Below are 14,444 nucleotides of genomic sequence, written 5' to 3' on the forward strand. Positions count from 1 at the left end.
CTGAGAAAGATAATCGGTTTAATAAAGGGAAAGTTCATGTGCTGGTGCATGTGAATTTATCTGAGATGCTGGGAAACGCTGGAAAAAATACCCTCAGCAAAACCAGTTCATTGCTCACTTTTCACTGCTTGTTTACTTTTACCTTCTGTCGTCGTTACCTGTTGTAAGGCGTGGAGAAAGTTGCCATCACTACATCCCTCCCATTGATGTGAATGACATCGGTCACAGCCTGCAGGATGTTGAAGTAGAAGTGGGAGTCGCCAGGGATGGAGCAGTTCAGGCGAGACTTTAAAAATGAGGTCCACTGCTTCTCCAGAACACGCGGCGATCCGCCTCGGTCGTTCTTACAAACCCTCGCCACCCGTGGAAACACCACCTGAAGAAGTCAAACGTGGGTTATATTTAAGAAGCTTAAGATTTCACCTTGAGATTTCTACAGTCACACATTTCACATCGATAATCTTATTGCTATAAGGCCTTTTTGAATGGGAGAAATTGTAGGTACACCACAATGTGTTAATCTAGGGTTTCGTCACTTTATAGCAAATTAAAGACAGAAGAAAAGTGGTGCATTTGATATGCTGTTAAACAGTCAGCACCTGGCAACAGAAAGTTTAAAGTATACGGCTTCAAATAGGCCCGAGCTCTGTAATTACAACTCTGTCGTAAGTTCACGTAGCCAGAATTGTAATTAGTTGTTGTGACACTATACTTAACAGCTATAAATCTTGCCCTGAACTGAAATTGATGGTGTGAATTGGAACAAACATGCATTTAAAACAGATCCCTACTCACACACCCACAGACAACCACACACACACCCTCACTCTTGCAAACACACCACGACCCTCCGCTTTCCCATTGAACCATGCACAAATATGAATTAAGCAATGCAGCAATTCCAGCTAAGACTCTAGAACCTGCACAGGCCCGTTCAGTGTGAAATTTTAGATTACTGAGATTACACAAAGTGTATCAGTGGGTCACATTTCTGCACTCGCTAATCTGTGAGCGACTTGATACACGCATATACATAAATGGTCCAAATATACACATCGCTTCGCCAAACAAATGCCTTAGTCGAGGCTTTTTAATTCACTTGTGCACTGAAAGGTTTATCCTTTTGTATTTTCTAGATAACAACGTAACAACCCGACATTAAACCTAAAGCAAACAACTTGCCACAGCGGATTTATCAGTTTGCCATAAAGCACAAACGACTGTTTACATTGTCAGGGTAGGCCAGTCTTTTTCATAATAATAAAGAGATATCAATTCACTAAATGTTAAATTGCTCTCTGCGCCATCAGTTCTACCACCACATACATAATTATACTGACACTGCTTTCAAAACACCCGGCAGATTGAGAGGCCTGATCTGTATTCATGCTCTGCAATAACACATGGCTGTCACTTCTGGCAGTGAATCCATTATTTCTATGTTACCTCCGCTCTGTTCTCATCTCGTCCCCTCTGTCTTTCTCACTCTCTCTTATGTGTTTTCTTTCATTTATTCGGCACAATATAAAAAGAGTGATTCATTTGCATAACATATTTTCTTCTACCTGGTGTCCAATTAAACTTTTGCAGGACAGGGCCCAAAACTGAAATGAAGAGATTAACAGAAACGTTTCTGTCCCTATGGTGTAATACCTGAGAAAAGCTTGGGTTTTTTTTCCCTTCTTCTTCTGATACTTTGTCTCACTTCTAAGAGACACTTGGGTGGTTTCTCTTGGGAAACACTGAGAGGGCAGGCCAAATGGGAGCAATGCAGGACGGATGCGGACGTGCAATTCAAGTAATATATTTAGACTTTAAAATGGGATCTCAAGACATCCATATATATTTTTTTTAACCTATTTTAGGTGCTGTTTCCTGCCTAGTGTTTATCTGTTGCTGGAAAAGGGTTTGTCCACTTTGCTGCTCCTAAAAGCCTCCTTCCCGTTACGCGATACCCATATCCTGTTAGTTTCCTTGGGCACTTCCTGATTCTCCCTGTAAATAGGAAGTCACCTCTGATTAGAGTTTAAAACAATAGTGTCTGTGCTTACCTTTCCCATTGTATTGTACTCCATAGCAATTTCCCGAAAGAAGAAATAAATGAAGTCTCCATAATTGACTGCCTGGACGAAGTAGGGCTCTGCGAAGGGAAAAAGAAAAACTATCATGAGTCAAAGAAGCATTTTTGCAGTGACAAAACAGTCCTGACACCATATTTCACAGTAAACAGCCAGAATATCTGTCATATTATGCAGAAAGGTTGCGACTGCGAGCCTTGAGAGCCTCAAACTATCATCCATCATATCAGCGAAACAATTCACATGCAAGAAAAGGCGGATCTCTCTATTGAGTTTTGACAGACTGGACTTGTGCTTGTTTCTCCCCAGGGCAGAGTAATTTCAACACTACTTGTGCAGGTTGGCAACATAACTGCATCAAACAGAGCATGTAGCATAAACGCTCCAGCTCTTCATACCGTCATTCATACACAGAGGGACAAACACATGTTTGCACATGAATCATAAAATACAAACACGTGGTCAAGCATGCATGTCCGAACCCTAGTTTTTTTCTTTAACTTGTCAGTCAGCCTGGCACTTTCCAACCACAGGGACTGTGTTTGTGTCCCCTACTCACCTTTCAGCCATTTGGAGTCATGTTTGACAGTGCGCAGAGTCGGGCTGTCTCCAAGGCTACGATAGATGACCGCATCGATCGCTAGAAAGTCTGTTACGGTGGCCGAGTACAGCTTGCCATCTGGTGAGCGAACACAGAGGGAGAAAGCGCAATAAGGAGGAAAGATGTAGACGAAGAGGGAGGGGAATGGACAAAAAGCCAAAGACACAGAGAGACATAAAGGAAAAGGAAAAAAGGTGAAGAGAGTAAAGTTAATCAAGACAGAAATGCATAAAGCCACCCAGAGATTCCTGCGCCCTGTGGTGAGATACACAAACATGTTTCAGATGATTCAGACCTGGAAAATGAATGAATCACACAAACAGAAGGCGCTCTTTGATGGACAACAAACAGGCTGTACGCACTTAAACATTTGTAATTGGCCAATCTTGCAAACACTCTCCAAAAGCACAAACACTGTAGCCCTGCACTCGCATACAGTCTTCGAGCACCACAGAAACCCAAAGTCGCACGCTTACATGCACATACATACACACACATTCTTCACAAACACAATCCACCGCTAGCATGACCTCAGCCTGCCTCAGCTATAACCACAGTGGAAACTCAAACTACATAATTGAAAGGATAGCAGTCAGAGGAACCCTGTTGATTACTCAGTGCTTCCAGCTTCTTCCAAGCAGCTCTGCTACACATTAACTGGTCAAGCCAGGCATTTACTCTTGTCCTCTGCTTTAAACCGGCAGGGACAGATCATCAATACTGCCAACAATCGCTTCACAGCAAATGTGTATAGGGACTGGATGTCTTTAGCAGCCCGTGGGTTCATTGCACCAGAAGAATCTCACCACGCCGACGGAAAGCTGACTCATTCTGGTCACATCCATTTGCGACTTATTTTAATCTTGAGCATTTTGAATGGAAGTGAATGAGAGACAAAGAGAATGACAGAGAAGTACAATAGAAGGCGCAGACAGATGAATCTGTTACCACAGTACTATTAAAGTGTTTCCAAAAGGCTCCAATAAGAAGAGCAATGTAGCTCCAAATCGAATGACTTGCTCTAGTGCATGTAACATAGATTGGCTTTCTTTTTTGACATGTCAGAGTACTGCCATTAGAGTAAACCGCAGGGTATTAAGAAGAATATTAAATAGAACCGCAACTAATCCTTCACTCAAATACACTCAACTTTCCCATCTAGCTCAAACTGTTTCCAGCGTTAAATAACTGCAGATAGGAGAAAATTGGGATTAATGTTTTTGCCTCATGGCATCCAATGAAGAGTAGAAATATCACATAAACTATTTTAACCTCATGGAAACGTGTGTTTCTTTCATTTCAACCCAAAGGACAGTGACTGAAGTTTGAAAATCACAATAATGTTAAATGCATTATAGATCGCTGTCAGTTTAACATGCGCAGAAATGTTTAATCTTACCAGCAAAGAGGGCAACGTTGGCGTGCTTGGCATCATACGGACAGCGCGCCATTCCACTGATCTCCTCTCCCTGAGCCTCCAAGGTGTCAATCTAAGGTCAGGAATGAGATGAAAGGTCAAGAGAGGGTCAAAACAAAGTGGTGTGCGGTGTCAAACAAAACAATGTACTTGAAAAAAAACTTAGGAAGTCTTGGTTCCCAGTTGGAGGTAAAACTCTAGGAGAGGAAATGTGTCCAAATGTCAAGACAATCAAAAACTATAGGCAGCGCTTAAAAAGTGTTGAAGTATGAGTCATAATAAAATAGCCCTCAAAAAGCAGCCCGGGAGTGTATCCATCTAAGTGTAGCCTTAACTAATATCACTTGTATGCCATTCTGGTGTCCTGCTGAGGGCTGCCAAAGCAACTGGGAAAATCTCAAAACTGTCACGGAGGGGAAAAAAAGACATTTCCGCAGCAACACGTTTCACAGTAGTGGTTCGCTTCCCCTGTCATCCTTTATCCTTCAGCTGTACTCATTTTAAAGAAGCGTTATAATGACCCTCAAGACCGATCTTCAGCCCATTTACAGCTTTCCCCTGTCCTGATTTCTAAAGCTTGAGCTTTTGTTCTGAAGAGGAAAAAATGAGCAGAGGAAAAATAAATTAGCACACAGCCCTGAGCTGGGAATGTGAGAATTTTTCACAAAACCAGAGTACGTTTTAAATACGAGCTCATACGGTGCCGTTTTTTAAGTCGTATTTTGCAGCACAAACTTTTTCATGTGCTAAGAGCTCTTCCTTGGGCAATGCTTACCTCCTGATTTTGTATATTTCATAAGACATACTAATTTTAATTCTGCCCCTAGACAATCTGAAAGTTGTCTTTTCTCAGCATTGTGAGTTAAGTAATTCAATTTTGTTATTCAGTCACTCAGCAGTCTCGTTTCTTAGAACTATTTTGAGCCATTGTCCATTGTTTAAAAAGTGCTAGTTTGTGCCTCCTTAGTGCGTTGATCACTGTGAACTGGAATTTAGACAAGTTTCTGTTGTTTTGAGTCCAGTTTGGTTACAGTGCAATTGGCAGAGCATGGCAGAAATCAGATGTGGGTGAGAGGTCACTATCATCCCACCGTGGGTAGGCTTGTCTTCCCCAGCATGCCTCAGGACACTCTCTATGGCTTAAGCTCAGGAAAACACACACATGCACACAGAGGAGAAGCTGCGCTGCGCTGACCAGAAGCTGAGGTCAAAGAAGATTACAATACACACACTTTGCCAACAGTTCACAAATACATAGTCATTTTTCTTCTCTATCGCTACTTCTATCTATCCCATACTCTTCTTCCTTGCTTCCCTTGCTCTCGACAAAGAGGTCCGTAGCTTGCCAAGGCTGCAAACTGCTTACGCCGCCCTTTCTGGTTTCTAAACAGGTCATTTTGTTTTCTATTCCTGTCTCGGCGGAAACGGTTATCATCTGCCCACTAAAAAGGTCACACACACACACACACACACACTCCGGCGCAACGCTGAAAAAGCTTGCCAGAGAAATTGTTGAGGCTGATTTGGCAGAGAATATTACAAGTGACCTTTTACAACAAACACAGAGCCACCAGCGGCAGTGTATTTCTCGATTTCTCATTCCTTCTGTTTCTCCAGAAATTGTGGAAGGACAATATATGGAAGCAAGCTGGACATATATTGTTATTAGATTGGGGGGAGGGGGCTGTAATTATAGATTAGACTGAGTTAATCATAAGAGACGTGAGTAGCTGAAGGTCGTGTGTGTCTACTGAATCACAGCGTCTGTGTGTACAGAGTAGAGATGGACCGATCCGATATTACGTATCGGTATCGGTCCGATACTGACCTAAATTACTGGATCGGATATCGGAGGGAAATAAAAAATGTAATCCGATCCATTAAATATCAAAAAAGCACCTCACAAAACTTGCAACACGGCGTAACTCGGCTCATAACCGTAGCATGTCGGAGCAGTATGCATCACGTGATAGAGCGGCTGTGTGTATTTGTAGCCTCGCTACCAAACCAGCATTTCATCTCCGAGGAAGTTATCCCAGAGAGAAGTAAAGCAAGTGTGTAAGTTCATCTCTGAATGTTTGTAAAGCGTTCCCACGTTAAGCTTAACAAGTGATATATGGAGCGACTGCCTCTTCTTGCTGCTGCTTCAATCCTGAAACTGCTTAATGATCAGCTGATCGGCTTTTCTGTCGCGAGTCCGTCTCTCTTCTTTGTTTTTGGCCCACTTTGCACCAGAAAGAGGAAACCAGCGGCTGAACAACAGCAGCACGTTTAAGCTTGATAAGCTGTTGTTAGAATTTATTTAATATTACTTTCTACACCAGGATCCTTTTCTATGTAGCTGACGGCTGGTAACTGTGCAGGGGCGGATCTAGCAAAGTGTAGCCAGGGGGGCCGATAGGGCATGAACAGGGAAAAGGGGGCACAAAGACATACTTTTCTTTCTTATTCTCATTTAAAATGTCTAGCTTTTAATAAATAATTATCTGAATCTTACACCCAAAGTTTTAATCTGATGTAAAATGTATAGAAGTCCATTACTGTATATAGTAACTGTTAAGTCTAATATACCCTAGTAAGCTATAGTACTTTTTCCTTTGGGAAGGTACCATCTGTGCAGTCTGCAATTCTGTAGAAGAAAGATGTTGAATCTATTTAATTATTCTTGAAAAATAATTTATTTCTGTGCATTTTTTTTCACCCTGCATCAAATTAAAGTTGATTACATCGATTAAGCATCATGAGGTGGAGGGTGGGGGGTGGTTCCCTATTTTTTTTTGCTGGGAGTTTGCAACCCTATTAGTTAGGTTGCTTAATATTTCTGCTAAGTACTCTTTAAAATACCAGAATAGGGAGGATGGAGCAGGTTTAAGTTTATTAGATTGATCAGTGTTGCTGAACTATGAAATATTTTGGGCGAGGTGTATTTTTTACACACAGGTATAACAGAATAGCTTTAGTGTTGTTGTTTATTTAAACTTGAGTATGAACTTATACAAAATGCAGCAAGATATTAAAAAAACAGTTTTATTGATTAAAAAACACACTATATCGGATTCATATCGGTATCGGCAGATATCCACATTTATGATATCGGTATCGGTATCGGACATAAAAAAGTGGTATCGTGCCATCTCTAGTACAGAGTGACATGGGAACTTAGTTAAGCTTGAAACGTCAGCAGCTTCTGTGTCAGCTACCTAACACAAACACTCCCTCCTTCTCTGACACATCACAAATGCACACTCACATATCTCTCATGCCAAAGGAGCAACCCCCAGCACTCCATCTCCTCCGTTGGATTTCACCAAGGTAGTGACCTTTGTCTCCTGGGTTTGGCCGGCTGTCATTAATCTATTCCTGCCGTTTGAACAGGGGAAGACACTCCCAACCCGGCCGCAGATAGCGCATGGCTTCAGTCTCCTGTCAAGTTTGCATGTGAAGAGAAACAACAGCCGACTTCCATGCCGTTGTCTAAAGCAATAACCAGTGGGTTTTTTTTGAAAGGGCAAAAGAAATCTATAAAGCTGCCACACTGAACCGCAATGTTTTTTTAAACGCTACCATGAAGAAATTTGATGTCTAAGCGGCCAGATGGATTCTTATTCCTTTACCTTGTTTACCAGGAAAATGTTATTATACTGTCAACTCCACTAGCTGCAAAAAAGAAAGAAGTGCTTCAACTTAGTGGGAGCACAATTCAAAGTAATTTGAACAGTGGCGCTGTCACACTTTGTCAGGCCCGCCTTAAAAGCGCACTGATCTATAGGGATCTACTGTAGCTTAGCAGAAGAATGTACAGCAACCTTGGCTGGGAGCGCAGTGCATCTAGATGAATTAATTACTACAACAGCGCATTGGTGTTTTCCATAGGCTATATGCTAATTAATTAGACAAATACAATGTAGATCCAAAACATGCCCATCAGGAGTGTTTTAATTGGTTCAGCATCAGCTCCAGTATTCGGGGGGTGAGGGACATGTTCTGATTCCATGTCTCTGTTGTTTTTATGAGGACGCTTTTATGGGCTTTATTTATCATTGCTGGGGGATTTGTGAAATCTTACTGAGGACAAACATAGGGTAAACTGAACCGGCGTCCCACTTATTAAGTGTTTGCTCGGAACAGCTTCCTTGAAATATCACAGACTTGTTTATTTAAAAGAATAAGCACAGTAAAGGGCATATTTACTGAGACATATCCATTTCCAAAACTGCGCTTCCAAAATAATGCATGACTTAGGCACCTCATGAAAGGCCAGCCACTGTCAGACTATACTGGTGCTGGCATACTGATACATTTTTACATGGTGACCTAAAGTTTGTAGCACGCTTTTAGACCCAGAAAATTTATTTGTATGCAATCCATACACCTGCAACAACCTTCCACATCTATAAAGGTCAAGTGCACAAGTTCACACCTGGACCAGGAGCAGTTGTATAAACCAAACAAGGACATATCTCCTGGGGAGATTAATAGTCATGGCCCATTTCTCTTCAACCTGTTTCTGAGCAGTGGGAGGGTGAAAACTTTCCCCGACACCAGAGCAGGAAATTCAAGGAATTCCAGCAGCTGCTGAAAGAGATACGTCTTTAGTTTTGTTTTTTTTCATGGGGGGAAAAATATATATATAAACTAAAATTACTGATCTTTTTGAATACGCTTTACTGAAGAATCATTACACAAATATAACAATTGCTTTTGTTAATTATGTAAGGTTACTATTGAAGAATTATTCATTAATTAATGAATGCTTTTGCATTGTATTGAATTTGTATTGTTTTTTATTACGTGTCAGTCAGACAGCCTCTGGGAAAGCTGCAGCAAAAAAAATGGCATGGATGGAAGCATTTTCACCTCGTCATTTCAAATGCAAAGACTTGGAACGGATGAAATTTCCCAGTACACCTCGGTTCGCCGGTATCAGGTCTAAAACGCATCACCTGGGAGTCGCTGCCTCCAAGACTCCCCACTGATTCCCCCTGCTTCACCCGGCAACAGGCGATGAAACTGACTCCAGTCATATATCAGCCCAGCTGGACGGAGTGTTTATTATTACAACACAGCAAGGGAGTGACAGAGGGAGAAAGCAACAGAGGGAAAGATGGCGGAGTGGTGGGAGCAGTGGAGGGGGGGGGATTAAGGCTGGCTGGAGAAGAGGAGAGGTAGGAGGGAGGATGAATAGAAGAAAAAAGGGAGTTGGGTGCTGTGTGGTGCTAAGGGAGAGGGCTGTGCCATGCTGCCAAGGTGTCTGCCTGTGTTTTTTCTATATGAATGCATCTGTGACAGTGCATGTTTTTTTTAAATGTTGACACCACCAATTGAAGAAGCAGCTAATAAAGAGAGAAAATTGGTAGGTTTGTTTAAAAAAAATAAATGACAGAAACTCAAAGACAGGTAAAATCAGAGGTAACCAGGCAGGGGGTTGATGGAAAAACCAACACAAAAACCAACATGAGGTGTTGCTGGTTTGGGCGGTTGCCCTGCCTGCCCCCTCTGTCTCCCTCCTCTGTCTTCCACCACCTTTTCTCCCCTTCCATGCCTCCCTTTCCCTCCCGCTTGCCCTCGCAGCACTGTTGATTAATGTGGGATGAGGCTGGCCCCGAAACAGAAGCTCTTTTCAGTGCTGTCACACTGGGGAGATGGAGAGGCAAACTGTGGCCAAGGTGGATTTAACCACAAACACATATACGCACACACAAACACACACAAATACACTTCTGACCAAGCGAAGTGGATGAGCCCAGCACGCCATCAAAGGCCTGGTATCTGCCCAGAGAGTTTGCCAGCCTGCCAGCAGTACAGTGTGTGTGTGTGTGTGTGTGTGTGTGTGTGTGTGTGTGTGTGTGTGTGAGAGAGAGTGAGATGCCTATTTTAAAATGTACACAGTTCACAGTCAGTGTTTGCATGGGTGCACATTTTCTCGTATATGTGTTTCGTGTGGATTTGTATCTTTGCGCCCATAATCAGTCATATTTTTTGCATTTTAAAAGGTGTCAAGACTTTCTTGTAATGATTTTGGTAATAACTCAGTTGTTTCCTGGCTAAAACGGCTATTTTATTCAACTAAACATGAGTGTTTTAGGGGGTGTGGAAGGGCAGTTGCAAACACATAAATTCACTTGGGTAAGGTAGGGCAGGTCGGACTGAGCAAGTACGAAACATGAATTTTAATGATCGGTTTTCTTTAAAGAACAATAGTTGCCTTTTTTTATCATACCATTATTGACTGAAGTTTTACTTTTAACATAATTGATCAATAAAAAGCATCAATTTTTATACCACAGGTGCATATAAGGCTGCGTGTAAATGTGGAGTCATTTTACCAAACCTCACACTGATGTACAACACTCCCTTCCTATTAACTTCAGCCGACTAGCAGCGACATCAGTGCAGTAACAGCTAAAACACAAACCTTGAAACCATAACCGGAGGCGCTATAAAAGCTAACCATGCCTGATAAATGCGGAGACATAAATTCCACTTTCCCTATTGGAGGAGTCAGTGAATTGAAAGACGTCCACTTTGTGTGCTTAGCATGCTGAACCACAAAGGCAGTGGAGCGAAGATGTCTTGCTTTTCTGGTAAGCAGATCTGCTGAACCAAAGCAGGGGCGTTTTCCCCACAGGCCACCTAGATAACATCTCTGTGTGCTTTGACCATCACAACACATCCTTATAAACCACAGAACAACACCCTTCAGGACAGGACTGCTACTAAGTCTCCCTGTCCTTTTGTCTCTATTACTGTCTGCATGTCTATCCGACTGTCCCACTGTCCCACATTCTTTCTTTTCTGTACGGTGTCCTTCATACTGGGTCTGTCTGGACAGCAGTCCATAGTATTTGTACAGTATTACTATGATTAAAGCTCTGATACTGATCTTTGGTTGGTTTCCAGAAGATTTGTCATAGAGTATGCTAAAAAAAAAATTAGATGAATACCAATTAACACTGTAATATTTTCCAATATTTTCAACTGTTGCTTAGCAAACTTAGTAGGTCAACCAAGCTGAACGAACTAAGACTATAATAATTGTGTTCACTTTTTCACACTGGAGCATCAGAAACATCAGATTTATGTCAACAGCAAATAAAAAAGGTTTGAACACAGCCCATCTGCTTTTAACGTTTGTCCATCTGCTTCCATGTATGCTAAACTTTAATCATCTCTCTGTATCTGCTTTTTTATTGGCATCTCTATTTTGGTGCACTAAGTCAATCTTAATGTGTACCTCTGCTCTCCTTAGTGACTCATAGGAAATAAAATGCACCATTTCTTTTCGTGGTTTTACTTTTCCTGAAGGAATCTTGAAGCTATTCCATAAATTGAATATGGACGGAAATATGTTTTCAGGAAAAGGTTAAAACAGATCTGGCGGTGTGCGAGCATGCATGAAAGCAGGTAAGATTGAGTAGTTTTCTCTGCTTCTGAACTGAGTTTGTCAAAGTACACCTGAAGGTAAAGGCACAGGAGGACGGCCTGCTGAGTTGTGAAAGTCATCCATCTATGTCCGTGGCTCCATAGCCCACCCCCTCTAAACTCTCACATGGCTGGGGTCAAAAATCCTATAAGTGTGTGTTATGTGTGTGTGTGTGTGAAAGAGCAAAAAGACAAAGTGGAGAGGAATTTGAAGAAACCTTCTGTATATGGTAGATGTGAAAAATGTCACTGAGATAAAACAAAAGTGTGTGTGTGTGTGTGTGTGTTTTCCTACCTTGTAGGTCCGACAGGAGGGGTTGAAAGCATTTGTTCCACAAACAAATAAGGTGTCTTCATTTTGCTGCAGAAGGACTTTGATGAAATTGTGACACTCATCCTTCGGGGAGAGCAGGGCAGGAAAAAAAGAAAGAGAAAAAGAAGAAAGGAAGTCCATGGTGACATCTGTATCTGTAGCCACATGTGGGCTGTTATTTTTTTGCTTTTCTGTCTTTTGAAGTGCAGCATGTGGCACGCGGTGAGCAGGGAGAGGCATATGTAACAAACACAGTATCGTGACATGCATTTGATCACGGCACATAAAGGCAAATCCGCAGGAGATTTTAATGTGCCATTTAACGTCTTCTCAAACAATAATGAAAGTGTTATTAAGTTCAGGAAAAAAATTAAGTTATACAACCATGAGATATGAAGATTCCCACTGATATGCTCTATAAATTCTGACAGCAGAAGGTTATATGAACTGCAAGAAGTGTGTTATTGCACCTTCAGGATCTTGTGTCTTTAAAATGTGTGTTAGAGTGTCTGTGTGTGTGAGTGAGAGAGAGAAAGACAATGAAACAGAGACTGTGCGCAATTACATCAGTTACAGGTTGTCTGCCATGCACAGTGTGTGACTGACTAAAAAAAAGGGGAAAAACGTGAGTGACGTTTGCTCTACAAATGATGTTCGGGTGTAAGCACGGAAGCTGCAGTGTTTGTGTGTTTGAGCGTGTGTGTGTGTGTTTTCCTTACCTTATGCTTCCCTTTCATTCTGCACGTGTCCACATCTCCCTGTCTGGACTTCCATGTCATTTTCTGTAGAAAAAGATGGAAGTGAATTGAAGCTAAAGAGAAAAAGAGCGAGTCACAAAGAAAGGAGGCTAAACAGTGAGGTGGGAGGGGGAAAAAACAGACGGCACTATGGAGCTCAATAACTCTATCTATATTAAGATCAATAATCATCATTTGAGATTCTACATCATTGATTTCTCTCATGGGGTACCTGCTCTGAGGCAAACTTTATTCTAAGTTTGTTTGGAGATCATTTTACCTCCTTGAACATTGAATTTTCTGCCAGAGGGAAGGAAATACAATACTGACCCCGGATCAGAACAGACTGTCCAAGGACAGATCCGTGGACAAATCTGTGGATTAATAGGCTTGCCATCTTTGCGTGTGCACATACCCACACACACACACGCACTGCCTTGACCTGTGGATCAGCCCTCTTTTACTTGTCACTCGACTACAAACAGACATACGGGTAATTATACTTAAGTTATAGCCATGCACACAAACGTACACGCACATACACTCCACGCCTGTCCCTGGCCTGTGTCACCTGAGGGTCAGCTCCCAGCCGCAGGTTCAGACCACTATGTACCTGCCGCTGTTGTACAACATGTTTGGAGCTCAGCCACTGATTAAAGACCCTCGGTCATCAATCAATCTGCGCGTCTCCCACCAGCCTTTCATCTGCAGCCTGCTCTCATTAAGACCCACTTGCCAGGCTCTGACATTGAAGTGGATGAGGTGGAAGGATTGCTGGTTGTTGTATACACGAGAATGGCCTTGTCTGAATTCTGTTTGCATGCATTATGTTTAGGGCAAACGATGCTAGCAAAGAGTGGTTGAAATGGAATAAAGAGTGGGTTACAACAGTCGAGGCCCTATGTAAATATGAGGCCCTTTTTTGAATAATTTGAAACTATACAATGGGATCTTCTTCACCTCTGCATCCATATTGTCTTTCTTCTGCTATTCATCTAACGTTTGCTTTTGCTCTCCATTTCCTGCTCCTCCCCCCTTCTCCTTCCTCCCTCTCGCTCTTCTTCCACTGTCCCCTCAGCTTCCGTTACGCACCCATCAGACCTCTCGCTGTCCCACTGATGAGCGTGGATGACGCAAGCTAGCTGATTGATTAAATAATCTTCTTAACAGGGTCACCATGGCGAACGCGCCAGGTCCAATCGGTGAGCGGGTGAGTAAGACTGCTGGCAGGCACACAAATGCACCCACATGCACATACGTACACACTGTAGCAGTCAGAGTGAGGTTACACTGTCAATCACGCAGAGAACAACGCATCCTCAAAGAGGCAGACGTCTCACTCACCTTACTGAAAAATATCTCTTCACTGTTGGCAGTGTCTGTGTCCACTGTGTATATATGATCCCTGCAAGTGATTGAGGGAAAGCGAGTGAGGAAGGGAGAAAGAGATTGGGAGAAAGAAGAGGGAGAGATGAGAAGAGGTCAGACAGCAGCAGACAGTCAAAATTCAACAAACAATAAACCCATTTCTTTTCTTCCCTCTCTGTTTTCCCCCTGCAGGCAGCAAACAGCGTCAGAAAATGGGGCTTTGTATAAACTTTGTTCAAACTTCAAAAAATGACAATAAACAAAAGGAGGCCAGATCTATTTGCTCTGTCAGACAGAAACAGTCAACAAAGGTTCGGAGCGCCGTGGCGCAGGCCTGGGGACAAAAGCCTCTTTGTCCCAGAGAAAGGTCTTGGTGGGGGGTGAGGGAGGAGGGAAGGCTTGAGACGGGAGGTGCCAAGTCACTCAGAGCTGTTCAGGTCAATTAAGCCTAGTGTTTGAGCCACAGGAAATCTATACTAACACTCATTATAGCTCAGACAAGAAGACT

General features: G+C 42.5%; 1 protein-coding gene across 3 annotated transcripts in view; it reads right to left on the reverse strand.

The window, feature by feature from the left end:
• Nucleotides 1-14,444, reverse strand: part of sema6a (sema domain, transmembrane domain (TM), and cytoplasmic domain, (semaphorin) 6A) — a 105,011-nt gene that overhangs the window by 33,326 nt on the left and 57,241 nt on the right. For all 3 annotated transcript variants that reach the window (XM_031727303.2, XM_031727305.2, XM_039620661.1), the window contains exons 4-10: nucleotides 13,913-13,973; nucleotides 12,551-12,613; nucleotides 11,814-11,915; nucleotides 4,079-4,169; nucleotides 2,638-2,757; nucleotides 2,052-2,140; nucleotides 159-376 (exon numbers count right to left, since the gene is read on the reverse strand). In XM_031727303.2, the coding sequence (XP_031583163.1) occupies nucleotides 159-376; nucleotides 2,052-2,140; nucleotides 2,638-2,757; nucleotides 4,079-4,169; nucleotides 11,814-11,915; nucleotides 12,551-12,613; nucleotides 13,913-13,973 (744 nt within the window). The remainder of the gene's footprint in view (nucleotides 1-158; nucleotides 377-2,051; nucleotides 2,141-2,637; nucleotides 2,758-4,078; nucleotides 4,170-11,813; nucleotides 11,916-12,550; nucleotides 12,614-13,912; nucleotides 13,974-14,444) is intronic.

The sequence above is a fragment of the Oreochromis aureus genome, linkage group 12 (genome assembly GCF_013358895.1).
Source record: "Oreochromis aureus strain Israel breed Guangdong linkage group 12, ZZ_aureus, whole genome shotgun sequence".
Classification (NCBI taxonomy): domain Eukaryota; kingdom Metazoa; phylum Chordata; class Actinopteri; order Cichliformes; family Cichlidae; genus Oreochromis; species Oreochromis aureus.